The sequence below is a fragment of the Corvus cornix genome, chromosome 2, assembly GCF_000738735.6.
Source record: "Corvus cornix cornix isolate S_Up_H32 chromosome 2, ASM73873v5, whole genome shotgun sequence".
Classification (NCBI taxonomy): Eukaryota; Metazoa; Chordata; class Aves; order Passeriformes; family Corvidae; genus Corvus; species Corvus cornix.
Genome location: NC_046333.1, coordinates 58,480,499 through 58,493,784, shown reverse-complemented (window position 1 = coordinate 58,493,784; position 13,286 = coordinate 58,480,499). Strand labels below are relative to the sequence as shown.

Here is a 13,286-nt window from a genome sequence, read left to right as displayed (position 1 = left end):
TCTGGTCCTGTCACTAGGCACAACTGACAAAAGCCTGGCTCCGTCCTCTTTGCACCCTCCCTTTAGGTATTTATATACATTGATCAGATTCCCTCTGAGCCTTTTCTTCTCCAGGCTGGCCACTTTCAGCTCTCTCAGCCTTTCCTCAAAGGGGAGATGCTCCAGTCCCTTTATCATCTTCATTACCCTTTGGTGGATGGTCCCCAGTGTGTCCGTGTCTCTCCTGTACCAAGGAGGGCAGAACTGGACACAGCAATCCAGGTGTGGCCTCACCAGTGCTGAGTAGACGAGAGGGATCACCTCTCTTGATCTGCTAGCAATGCTTTGAATAATGAAGCCTGGGGTACCATTCACCTTCTTTGCTCCAAGAGCATTCTGCTGGCTCATGTATGACCTAAATTGCAACTGAGCTCTCACTACAGCCTGACTTCGATTTTTTTTTTTATGTTATTTATTGACACTGCTCCTGTGGTGTTTACTCAGGCTGCAGTGAATTGTCTACTTTTTTTCCTTAAGGGTGTCTAGCCAATGGGTGTCAGCAAACAAGGCATGGAAATGTGACTGGGATATAACTGATATTTGCTTAAGTTTGAAGAGGATTTGAACTGAGCTATAATATGTCAACTATCCCTTGTGTCACAGGGAGTTTTCATCCAGGAATCAATGGCATTACCAGTATGTCAGTGTTGCATATTTCAGTGCTCACTGAAGCAACAGAGAAAAGATCATTTCAAGAGAAGCTATTTGGAGGAATAGCTCAGTTTCATTACATGAATAGCAGCATTTATGAGAGTGCTACCATGTAATTATATAGACAAATTTAGCTTATTCAGGTAAGAGACAAGCCCTGTGTGCCCAGCATAGTCTGTAAGGATATCTGTGCTGAAATAAAGAAGAATGCAGGGAGCATGTGGTACTATACACACTGTACTTTCAAAACCTGCAGCTCAGAGGTCCAGTTGTACCTTGGGCTGCATCACAAGAAGTGACCAGCAGGTTGAGTGAAGAAGGTGATTCTACTCTCTGCTCTCATGAGGCCCTGCCCGGAGTACTGTGAACAGCCTGGGGCCCCAAAATAAGGAGTCCAGAAGAGGGGTATGAGGATGATCACAGGCTGGAACACCTCTCCTATAAAGACAGGCTGAGAGAGTTGTGGTTGTTCAGCTGGAGAGGAGAAGGCTCTGGGGAAGCCTTATAGCACCTAAAGGGAGCTGCAAGAGAGAGATGGAGAAAGAGTTTTTACAAGGGCATGTAGTGATAAGAGAAGGGAGAATGGCTTTAAACTGAAAGAGGGCAGGTTTAGATGAGATAGCAGGAGGATATTCTTTACTGTGAGCATGGTGGGACACACTGGAACTGGTGGCCCAGGGGAGTTGTAGATGCCCCATCCCTGGAAGTGTTCAAGGCCAGATTGGATGGGACTTTAAGCAACCTGGTCTAGTGGAAAGTGTCTGCTTATGCAGAGGAATTGAAACTAGATGATCTTTAAGGTCCCTTCCAGCTCAAACCATTTAATGATTCTGTGATTTCTCTGTGCAGTATCTCATTTCTTTCCAGCCTTAGTTATCCACTGATGTTGCAAGCGTGGTTGTATCTGTCAAAGTGAAATACATTGTAATCAATTGGAGTGTCTCTAAAAATGATCTGTAAAATCAGTTTTAACACTTCTGGGGTACCAGAATTTCATAGAATTTATAAAAGAAACAACCTGTAGCTTGTGATGTAGCTACTCTGGTCAAATACTGAAATGACAAAATAAACAACTGTACTGCTTTCTAAAAATCAATCTATAACACATCGCATTATTATTGGAAGATTTTACTTAAAAATAGATATTACTAATTAATCCTGAAGCTTTAAGACACCTCAGTGAGAGATTAAATTTGTAGGTATACAAACTTCAGTCTTACAGGCCAACTGGCACACTGGCAGCGTTTGGGAGCAGATCGTGGGAAATCCGCGAGGCAGTGGGGCAGAGGCTTTGCTTTGCACAGCTGTGTAAAGACTTGCCATAATAGCTGTCTGGAGCAGCAATCTCCGTGCTGGAGGAAACATGAGGAGCGCCTGTTCTCCCTCCCTCAGGACGCGTAATGCTCAGCAGAGACCGGGAAGGGAGGAGTTGACGTCTGTGCCCTTGTGTTCTGCCTCCGCTGGCCTGAAGGAAAGCAAGCCGAGAGATGCTCTTAGGGAAGATGCAAACCACCCCAGTGAGAAAGCCCCCAGGGAGAGCACCCTACCCTCGGCAGAATGTCCCCAGTGCTACCCTTGCCATGCTCCGCACGGGGCCGGAGGTACCGTGCCCAGTCTCAGCCCTCATTGCCACGATTTCCAACCCAGAGTTCACCGTTCCTGTGCAGTTTGCTATAGCATTTTTAAAAACTATTTTCTATTAAAACCAGTAGATGGGTGCATTTGCTGTTGCTTTGTGGTTGGTTGGTTCGTTTTAGCTTTTATTTCGTTTTAAATACTCCAGCAGCGGCAGGGGCCCCGGCCGGAGGTCACGCGTGGCAGCGGGGCCGCGGGGAACCCTGCGACCCGACACGTCCCAGCCGTGCGGAGAGCAGGTCACCGCGCCCGCCTTCCCCCTCGTCCCTCCCGCTGGCTGCGGTGGGAGGCGAGCAGGGCCGGCACGGCTGGGGAGGCCATTTTGCAGCCGTTCGGGGAGGGAGAGCCGGCGGCGGGCGCGGCCGGGCGGGACCCGGCCCCCGCGGCAGGTGAGCGCGGCAGGTGAGCGCGGCGGCGGCGGGCGCGGGGCCGGCCCGGGCTGCCTGCGGGAACGCGCGGCCGCCCCGGGGGCAGGACCCGGCGCTGCCGGGGAGCCCCCGCGGCGGGGCAGGGCGGGGTGCGGGCGGCAGGGGGCGCTGCGAGGCAGGGCAGGGGGTGCCACCAAGGGTTAAGGGGCGGGCGGAGAGCCCGGGCTGCTCCCGGGGGGAGAGCGGGGGGATAAACGGGGCGGAATTAAAGAATAAACCCGGGCGGACAGGCGGCGGGGCCGCGGAGCGCTCCCGCCTCCCCCTCCTTCTCCCCCCCCCCCCGCCCCGCCGCCCGCCCGGGGGGACAGTGCGGGACGCGGAGCCGGGGCGCAGCGGCGGGACGACAATGCAGCAGGCGGAGAAAGCAGGAGGGGCAGCACACGGCAACATGGAGGGAGGCGCGGAGCGGGCCAGCCCCTGATGCGGCTCTTTCTCCTCCTCCTCCGGGCAGCGGCTCCGGCGGCGATTCTCTCCCTGGCGGCGGCTGGCGGCGGCGGGTGGAAATGAGCAGGTCGGCGGCGCTTCTCCTCTGCCTGCTGGGCTGCAACGTGTGGAAGGCGGTGACCAAAACCTTAGGGGCGCCCGAGGCGGCTCAAGGTCGGTGCGGGATGGGCGGCGGGACTGGCCCGCTTTGTGCGGGGGCGGCGGAGGCTGCATTGTGCGGGGGGCCGGGACGAGGGTACAGCGGGGAAGCGGGGCGGTGATGTGAGACCTCTCCCGGCTCCCGCCGGCCGCCGCGGACCCCGCAGCCCGGAGAAGCGAAGGCAGCCCCGCGGCTGGGGAGCTTTTGTTACTGGCAGGGGCAGGGGCTGCGCTGGCCTCATTGTGCTGCCCCCTCCGTTCCTCCCTCCGTCCCTCGGTGCCGCCGGAGCTGTTGCATTGCGTCCTTTTCCCCCCGGTTTCCCCTCTCCTCACCGTGCCCGCTGCAGGGCCCGACGCGGCGGTGAGAGGCGGGTGGGGGGCACCGGCGGCCGCAGGCCGTACGGGTCCGCCGGGCTGGGGTTCGCCCCCCGGGCTGACGGCGCGGCTGAGCCGCGGCCCCGGGACGTTTCCGGGCCTCCGTCGGGCCTTTTGTTCGGCGCGGTGGCTCCCGCCGGCCGGGCGGGGTCTGTCACCGCTGCCCCTGGGCAGGCGGGCAGAGACGCTCCCTGGCAGGACAGGGTCGCCCTCGCCCGGGCGGGCGCAGAAGCCGCAGCGAGCCAGTGCCCGAGCGCCTCGGGGGCACCTGGAGCAGCTCCTGATGCTCCTGTGCCGGGCTGCGGGTCCTGCCCTGGGCTGCGCAGCCCCGATCCTCACCTGTGCCGTGGTGTGGCAGCCCCTCGGCCGGCGAGGTGCACCTGGCCTCCAGCCGTTCCCCGTGTGAAAACTCGGCGAGGAGGGGGAGACGCTGCCGTGCCCCGCTCGCCCTCGGCCTTGCGTTTGGTGGCAGGAGGGCAACCCATCCGTCAGGCTGCGACAGGGATCCTGCGGCGGCATCGCGCCTCCGGGACAACGGGTATGTCAGGATGCAGAAAACTTGTGTAAACAGGGGTACAAGACGTGTTAGAAGGAAATGCATCCTCCCCTGTGGTCAGTATTGGCCTTGTGGGATGTATTGTCAAATGGCTAAATGTGTCATCTGGGATGAGCGATCATACACCGGCTGGGCCTTCATGGCATCGGGCTGGCAGCATTCTTCCCGCTGCGGTGGGGTGGACGTGCGCCACGTGAAGGGTATGCTTATGTCCTGTTTTCTCAAAGCTGTTCTGATTGTTGTAACAATCAGTAAGCAATGCCTGCCGCAAGAAGTAAAATGTTAAAAGTAACCTTTTTGGACTGTTTCTTTCATGGTTGTATTTAAGTACACCAAGTAGAATCTGGGTGGGCATGTGTTCGCACACAGAGTAGTCAAAAGGCAAAGGTGTCTTGTAGGAAAACCTGCCTATCTGACATCACATGTAATACCAGATTTTGCCTTTTTTAAAGGGTAAAACAGTAGCAGTTCTGAAATAAGAACCACTAACTATAACTCAAAGGCCACTAAACTTAGGATATACTGAGTTTATTGATAAGCATGCCAGAAAACCAGAGCTGTGTTTGGCCCATGAAGCTGGCATTTTGGATACCAAGGTAATATAAAAATCTACTGTTATTTTTGTATCATATGGAAAAACTCCTTCATGTATGTGATCAAAGTGGTGAGGTTGGCAAAATTAGTGCCTTTCAACTGCCCTGTTGATCTTGTCTTCTATTGTCAAGCTTAATTCAGATGGCATGGAAAGGCTTGTCTCAGTAGCTGCTACATCCACATCGAGACTGATGGCTGATTATTTGGATAATAGCAGCTGTGTCAGTGAGTAGAGAACATTTTTATCAAAATAGAAATGTCTAATTTCTATATTCTATCTAACATTTGAGTTTTCATAGTTTTCATTTTCCAAAGCCTGGTTACAAGCCCAGTCTTTACTCTTCGGCTGTGTGCATTGGTAAAAGGGGGTACGTAGAGCTGATCTCATATCAAAGTGTATTCTGCTTCCTAGTTATCAGCTACTTACTGTGAATCTTTTTTTGAAAGTTTTGTGATGCCACCTTAGCCTTGAATAAGTTCCTGAACATCAGGTGTGATGCTTTTCTGGGGAAAAGAGTTTTTGTATCAGGTACATTCCCAGTTTGTATACACACAGCACAGTAAGTGCCAAACGGTTGTAAAACCTAAACTAGCTGTTTTTCCCTCTTCCCCTTTTAGTACCATGGTCATAGTTGTAGGTCCCAGTAAAGAGCCATTGCCAAAGTTCAGGGATGTTTGCAGATGACTGTCTTTCCCATTGTGGCTGGGAATAAGCTAGTTAAAAACCAAGGGCTTGAAATAAAGATAGAGGTTAGAAAGCCAGAGCATGCCTTTAGGGAATAATTGCTTCAGCTGCAGTATTCGTTGTTGGACAGGTTACATGAGGCTAGGGTGGAGAACCCTCCTCATGGTGGGACAGATCGGATGAGACTTGGTTAAGATGTTCCATGTCTGTGTTAACAAACCAAATAAATAGGTCTTGGATTTTGAGCTTTTTGAAGGTGGGATTTGTAGTCAGTGTTCTAATTAAGGAAGGGATGAGGAGGGATGCTTTGCATCAAGTATTTCTCTGCTTTATTGTTCTCAGACGTATGTTCAGACAGTCCCAGCTTCGAATTCTCCTCGGCCAGACTGATTACGTAATTTGTGCATATGAAAATACTGGTAATTAAGCTCTGCACTTAGCACCGTGTTTAGAAAATTGAATGAATTTTCTATGCAGATCTCTTGGGGCCTCTGAAGGTCACAGAGGTATCCTCTAAGTTTCAGCAACTTGTTTTCTTTAATAAGGTAAAGTTCTCACAGATGAGTCGTTCACTTTTGACAGTGTTGGTGCTTAGACCCCCAGCAGTGAGGCTGTTAGATGTCCATGAAGGTTCACCTTGGAACCTTTACCTCTCTAACCTCTCTCAAGTATGTAAAACCTGACAAGTATTTCAGATGAGGACTAAATTGCAGTTTTGTGGGGTTTTTGTTTGGGTTTTTAAATTGTTCTAACAGGTATTCCAGAACTTAAATTTGTTTTAATGCTGAAATGAATGTGTGAAAATTTTGAAACAAACAAAAAAGCCCCCAAACTAACCCTTAAGCTGAATTCCTATTGGCATTGGTGATTTGTTTGGTGAGTACACAAAATACGCGGTGCATGTTTTTGACATGAATAGGTAAAACCTAACAGACCCTTGGCAAATAGGAATGTAAGAGTTATATGAAGAGGTAACATGAACCCAGGGGGAGTGTAAGCATAATCAGTGTAATTTGGGAAGGGATTAAATTTCTTCATTGCCTGTAAACTTTGCTTCTCAGTAGAAGATGAGGATCATTCATTTGTAGCTGCTAGGGAAGTATTTTAAGAGAAATCCTAGAATATTCTGTTGTAGTGCCGAAATCTGGTATTATATTTGTCTGCTGCGGTGTGTATTGTTTTTAACTTGTATTTCAGTTGGTCTTCCTATTTTATTAGTTGTTCAAAATTAAGAAGTTATGAATAATAAAGTAACAGTTGAGTAATAAATAGCACCCAATTCAAATACTAGCCTGTTAGTAGACGAATATGCACAGGAAATCCCACTTTCACAATCCCAGAATGAGATTAGGTAATTATTTTCGAGAATGATGGTGAATAAAAATTCAGATATTGCTGCTTAGTCAGAATCTGCAGTGTTTTTTCCCCTCTGTGTGCATGGAGGTTGATGCTTGAGTGCTGCTGTTTGGAATTGTCTGCGAGCAGCCATTCCATTACTTTGTGGAAACTAACTTCACAACCATTTCAGATGGACATTCTGCAAAGTCTGCTTTTGTGGACAGCACAGTAACAGCTCTGAGAAGACCTTCCATTTCTGGGTTTGTTTTTTGTGGTGTTGTTTTTAAACTAGTCATTCCAAGCTTGCGGTTTTAACAGTGATGATAAAGTTTAGATTATGCAGAAATAGTCTTTAATAGTCTTTTCTCTCTTTCCTCTTGCACTGCCATACTGCCTCTTCTCATTCAGCTGCAAATTACTAATGACGGTCAAATCCAAAGGTTTATTTCATTGAGACCACAAATGGACTCCTCAGAATAGAAGCTAAATTGCTCTAAAGCAGTACAAAAAATGTTGCTTTATTTTAGTGGAGGAGCCAGTTGTTTACTGAGTACTACAGTGTTGTAAAATGTTAATGAAGATGAGGTATTTGTTGATTTTATCAATAATCAGATCCAGGTAAGCACTAGGTTTTGGTAGGGTTTTTTCATGTTTGTCTTGAACTACTAATGCCTGCAAATGCCTAGTAACTGATTTCTCTCAGTCAGATGAACAAGTTACCTAGGTGATCTGAGGGTTTAAAACTGCAGTCTTTTTCTCCTAAGCATTTGTGTTCACTGTTTTGGCATCTAATACCTTGCACTAAGTGGTTCAACTTACCTTCAATAGCGCATGTATGCACTTGTGAAGTGACAAATTCATATGTTGGCTTTCCCTGCTGTCCCACTTGGGTCTTGTGGTTTTTTTGCCCACTCGTATCTTGAGATAGTATTAATTGCCATGTGTTTCTCCTCTCTCCTCATTTTTGTCTTTTTTTTGAAGCACCACACTGATGCCTTCTCCTGCTTGAGACTGGGTTCATGAACCTTTTAGGGATGGCTGTGTCAACCTTTAAGTGAATGGTTTCTGGTAGTAGTAGTTTCTGGTAGCAATGAAATGCAGTTTTACAATTTTAATTGTAGTGGTTAACAGAAGCTTTGCTATATGTATTTGTGTGCTGGGGAGGAAGAAGAATTGTGCATTTAGATTTTTTGAAAATGTAAGAAATCTCCAGTGGTTTTGGGAGATGGAGGAATGGAAATGTCACTCTGCTTCTTGTTAGTACAAACTTCAGATTAGTTTTTTACTCTTGTCTGCTGTGGGCAAAGCCAGTCTTGGTGCAGGAGGAAAACCAAGAAGAAAATGCCTGCCAAGGAAACACAATGCATAGGTCATATCATTATAGGAATGTGCTGTACCTGGCAGGTTGGAGGTTCAGCTTCAGTGGTATTTCTTAACAGCTCTGCTTGAAATCTGGCTGTTGAATAGCAGTGTTGTTGGGAGTGATGCTTCTATTCCACATCTCAAATTCTAGTACACTGGATCAATACAGTTGTTGTGAACCTTGAGCTTATAATTTAGGGAGGTTCTTCCAGTCAGCCAAAGGTGAACTAAGTAATCTCCCAAAAATACCTGCAACTTGAAATCAAAGTATGCACTTTTAGTATTTCTGTTGGCTTATACTCTCATTACTTTATGCAAGCTGCATTTTTTGTAGGATCAATTTTCCTTTGCTGCAGTATATATATATATATATATATATATATATCTGTTCTGCCTTTACTTACAAAGAAAAGCAGCTTCTGAGAGAACTGTGCTGTTGGTATTCTGCTTCTCCCACAGGTCCTGATGGTTTTACCATATTCATACTAGGGAGCACAAATAAGGGAGGCAAGAAGCCTGTGTAAATGGTTGTACTTACTAGGAAAAATCAGTTTAATAATACTAATATAATACATGTTAATAATATACACTAAAACATTTTGTTTTAGCAAGTGCCAAAGAGAACTGAGTGCTTTTTTTTTTTCTTCAGAAATTCCAGAAACGTTATCCTGAAAGCTGGTTTACATTAAGCTTTCAGTTAATGTAATATCTGGCTTGCTGTGCATGGGTAATAAGCATTATACACATGCTTTTTACAAATACCATCTTTAGTTTTATTAGAAACTGGAAAATATGTATGTATTTTTAAATACAGAACCGTAAGAATGTGAACATATTATAATTTCTTGTTGCTTTTTCTAAGTGCATTGAACCTTCCACTTTAAAATAGTAAGACAGAATCATAGTTGACATAATGGCACATCTGAGCCCTTGAATATTTTTAAGTTTGTTTCAACATAGAGCAACATTTTCATTTCTGTAAAATGGTGATGTTCTGATTCAGATATACCCGTGCCACTCTTGCTAGCTTGAAGAGCAACAGATCTTGAGAAAAACTGAAGGAAAAATTCATTTATGTACAGTATACTCTCTAAATTTGACTCCCTGTTTTTGGTGGGTCATGACTAGCTGCTTGGGGGATTGGGTGTATTTAAACAGAGCTACTGTTGATATAAAAGTAAATTTTGAGTAGAATCAGTTTATGCAGGCAGGGCACAAGAGTCCCTGGAAATCCAACACTGAAGCTATCTTTTACTTGTTCCTACTCTTAGCTCTTGCAGTTCTGTGAGCTGTCACTGCCTGTGCCATTCTGTGGAGGTACTCTAGGGATTGAATTCCTGCCTTTGTTCATTATCTGTACACCTCATGCATTGGCAGGTGAAGCTTTCCTGCTGCTGTGAGTGGGAACCTGCACCATGGCAAAGTGCCGCTGTAACGGGTGCTTTTCAGATGGACAGGCAAGACACATAGCAGTATAGAGGACACCACACAGGCCTTGCTGGAGCTGGAGTGACTTGTAGGGGCCAACCTCAGCCTCTCTGCCCTGTGGGAACCAGGCTTTGAGAGACACAGTGGCAACTGAAGTTAGCAGAGAGGAAATGGAGCATGGAGGGGAAGCCAAGGGGAAGGAAGTAGCAGCATCCTTTCAACTTGAGAACAACAAAGCAGCTGAATCCAATGAGGTGCATAATGCTTCCAGTTTAGTTGTAGCTGCACGAGTGCTGTGAGCTGCTGTACTATGTGGTAGGTATAATACAATGAGAGGGTTTAACAGTAAAGGGGAGCTCACCTTGACGGTCCATAAGTGCTGAGGTAACTAAGAGGTAGAGGCATAAAGTAGTCCGGCTTTGTTAAAGAAAACAGAGCCCTTTCTTCTTCCTGCAGTGATTAACAGAAGTGATAGTGATATTGGGTGCTTCCTCTTGTTTCATCCCACCTTTGTGATTGTCATTACTGAAATATACTGTCTTTCATCCTTTATAAGCAAAGGTATACACAGCAGCATTTCTCAAGTGATTTTGTGAGACTTGTTAAGAAAACAGCACCAAATAAATTAAAAGCTGCATTTGTACTGCTGCTGTGAGGAAATTATTGTATCAGCGGTTCTGTCCAGCCCTCTTGCTCTTCACCATACTGTGAAAAGTTATGCAAGGTGAAAGGTTAAGATCCAAACATCTCATATGTCAGTCTACATGTCAAATACTCCTCATGTGAGGGATATGCAGTTTGCATCCAGGTAGGAGACATCTCATCTGACTTGGGTGTCTGCAGTCTTCAAGTGTCTGCATTGTAGTGAGTCACCCACGGTCCTTTTACAGACAAGAGGATCTAATCTTCTCAGCTAATGGAGCTGAGTATCATTCCTGTCACCTGGAGTAAGGACGTTTGGTCCGATGAATCGTGCTGTGTGAATCTCCACTGACAAGCATGGCAGCCTACACAGCACCATTTGTATTCCCATTTAATCAGATAAATCCTCCCTCAGTGTTGCCTCCCTCAGTGTTGCCCTCTGGCTTGGCCTTGAGCTACTGAATATATACAGTGTAATAAACTATGTAAAGGAACACACACTTGGATTACCTGGCTGGGTTATGTGCTTTTCAAGACTCAAACAAGAGTTATTGTCTATTTACATTTCTAAACCATTTGTCTTTGTAGCATTATGCTTATGAGTCTAAGTGTTTCACTCCCAAGAGTAAATAAACAAAAAGAAAGGTTTAGGAACAAGTAAGGAGGCTTGTAGAGTTGTTTGGACTTGCCTATATGTTTTGCCATGTCTTTAATTAGCTTTGTATTCCCAAGGGTTGATTTATTCTGGATTAAACTGCATCGGTACTCTCATCTTTGTCTGTTTTCTCATACTGGCATTTGTGTAGCAATGTGGTAAACCAGATCAAGGAAGTTATCCAACTGAAAACTCTTGTATGCATCAACTCAGTCTTCACCTGGATAGTTTCCCTGACTGGATTCATCAGAAATTACACAAATGCTATGGCTGGTGCAGCAGAAAGGGCTGGGAGGAGCTGGTAATCGAAAACAAGGACTTCATGGCAGCCGTGCCAGTTGATGCAGGATTGCATTTTTTTGTAGAAGTAAAGCACAAGACGTAAGGCACAGCATTTAGAAAGGTAACTGTTTTAAAAGTTACTACTTAAAGGAAACTGCTCTTGTCTGGAAATATGATACCACCCCATCACTCAAAGTAAAAGCATAAAGAATTTTTTGAAAAACCTATTTGCTTACAGTAGACAAAAAACTGCATTATACAGTTAATACTGGCAGACCTGGGCCTGGGTGCTGGCAGATGATTTGAGGCGCTTTCATCTGCAACTGTCTCTGTCAGAACAGTTCTTTGTCCCTGCCTAGGATTTCTGGTTTGTACCCTGCGTGGAAGTTTAAACAGACTTTCATCCACAGTTTCAACTCAAGTGTACTGTGACATGTAGTCCTCAGGAGTGTTTCTCCCAGTTGTAGGGCAACAGGTGAGTTAGTACCTGAGTCGTCTGTTCTCTGAATGTTCTAAATGGCTTGAGAGGAAATTATATATTTCAGTTCATTTGAATGCTAAAGAAACATGGGGGCAGTACTGGCACTTACCACCGCCTTCTGGTAGAGTAACTTTGCCAGCAAGTCATTAACATAGGATTTGACATGGTTAGCTATGCCTGGTAGTGTCTGGTTGCTCCTCTCTGATCTGTCAGCTAGAGTGATTCCCACCTTCCTTCAGTTAATTGCTGTACTTTCCTTAGCTACTGCACTTCTGCATTGATGTCTCCAAGATTAGAGTGTCTGCTGAGAGATAAGAACTTTTCACTCTTTATCCTGTGCTTCCTCCTTCTGTCCCAGTGCTGGCCCTCTGTATCTTGAAAGGCTTGGTTTGTGTTTGCTGATGACAGGCAGGAAGGTGTGCTAGGGAGTGTTCATGGCCTTCTCTTGTTTCTGTTTGAGTTGGGCAAGCATTGCTAGGGCAGTAAATGGATCCAGGAGCTCTGGAGACAGGACTGATGGTTTGCAGGGGGTGAGGTGGATGAGGGCAGGAGGCACACCGCTGGGCAGGAGGGGATAAACTTGTCCAGGCTTTGCATTCTGTTTGCAGAATGGGAGTCATCAGCTCAAGATGGGAGCTTTCTTTACTTCCCTCTGTGTTGTGCTGCTCCTGGCAAGTTCTGAAACCTGCTGAGTAGCATGCTGACCTGGACAAATATTGCAGTAGTTAAAAAGGCTTCTTGGGGTAATAACATTGACAGACACAGTGAAGCACAGCGATATACTTGCTCTTTTAGCTTTACTGCTAGTACCCAGAATATCCTTGCAATATTCACAGCTTATTTCAGCATTTGGAGTCCTGGGAAATAACTTAAGCTTGGGCCAGTCTCTAGGTTCATGATGTGTGATTTACAGGACCCAGGAACACAGATTTTGAAATGAGAGCTGTATTTTTGTTGTTTTGTGGTGTACCTGTGTGTGGGGACAATTATATTTTCCCTACTACAAAAACCTTAATTTGAAGACATTTATTTTCTTAGAAAGTTAACTATCCTATAAGAACAAAGGAATTTTTACTTCATTCTTTAGTATACTGATAGTTGAAACTTTTTAGAGGGAGCTATGGCATTAGACTTAGTCAGTGAAAATATTGTTGTTAGCATGTTACATGAAAATTAAATATACAGTTGCTTCAAGCAGCCTGAAGCAGTAGGAGCTAGAACTTAAAATGGGACGAGTTTGCTTATTGCTGTAAGCTACTGAGTTATAACTGCAGTGGGCTTTGGAATATTAAATTAGTAAAAGTACTTTAAAAATCAGTCGTTGAAGGAAGAGAATCTAACATACTAAAGGTCTGACATACTATCTGACATACTAAAGGTCTTGTTGAAAACCATTAGTTTTTCCAGACATTTGATAAGGCCTTCCTTCTTCAGGTCAGGTCAGATAGGAATACTTACGTGCCCTGTGAGGCTTTAGCTCAGCAAAAACTACTTGCCATTCTTTAGCTATGTTCAGAGTCTTGGTGAAGATGTTGTTTTAGTTAGTAATTTTA

The 13,286-nt window shown here is 45.9% G+C and overlaps 1 protein-coding gene across 1 annotated transcript in view; it reads left to right on the top strand.

Annotated features, from left to right (window-relative positions):
- The first annotated feature begins 3,037 nt into the window (after window positions 1-3,037).
- Window positions 3,038-13,286, top strand: part of FAM171A1 (family with sequence similarity 171 member A1) — an 89,314-nt gene continuing 79,065 nt past the window's right edge. Inside the window, exon 1 of the mRNA XM_039548759.1 lies at window positions 3,038-3,350. Coding sequence (XP_039404693.1) covers window positions 3,257-3,350 — 94 coding nt within the window. The 5' untranslated portion in view covers window positions 3,038-3,256. The remainder of the gene's footprint in view (window positions 3,351-13,286) is intronic.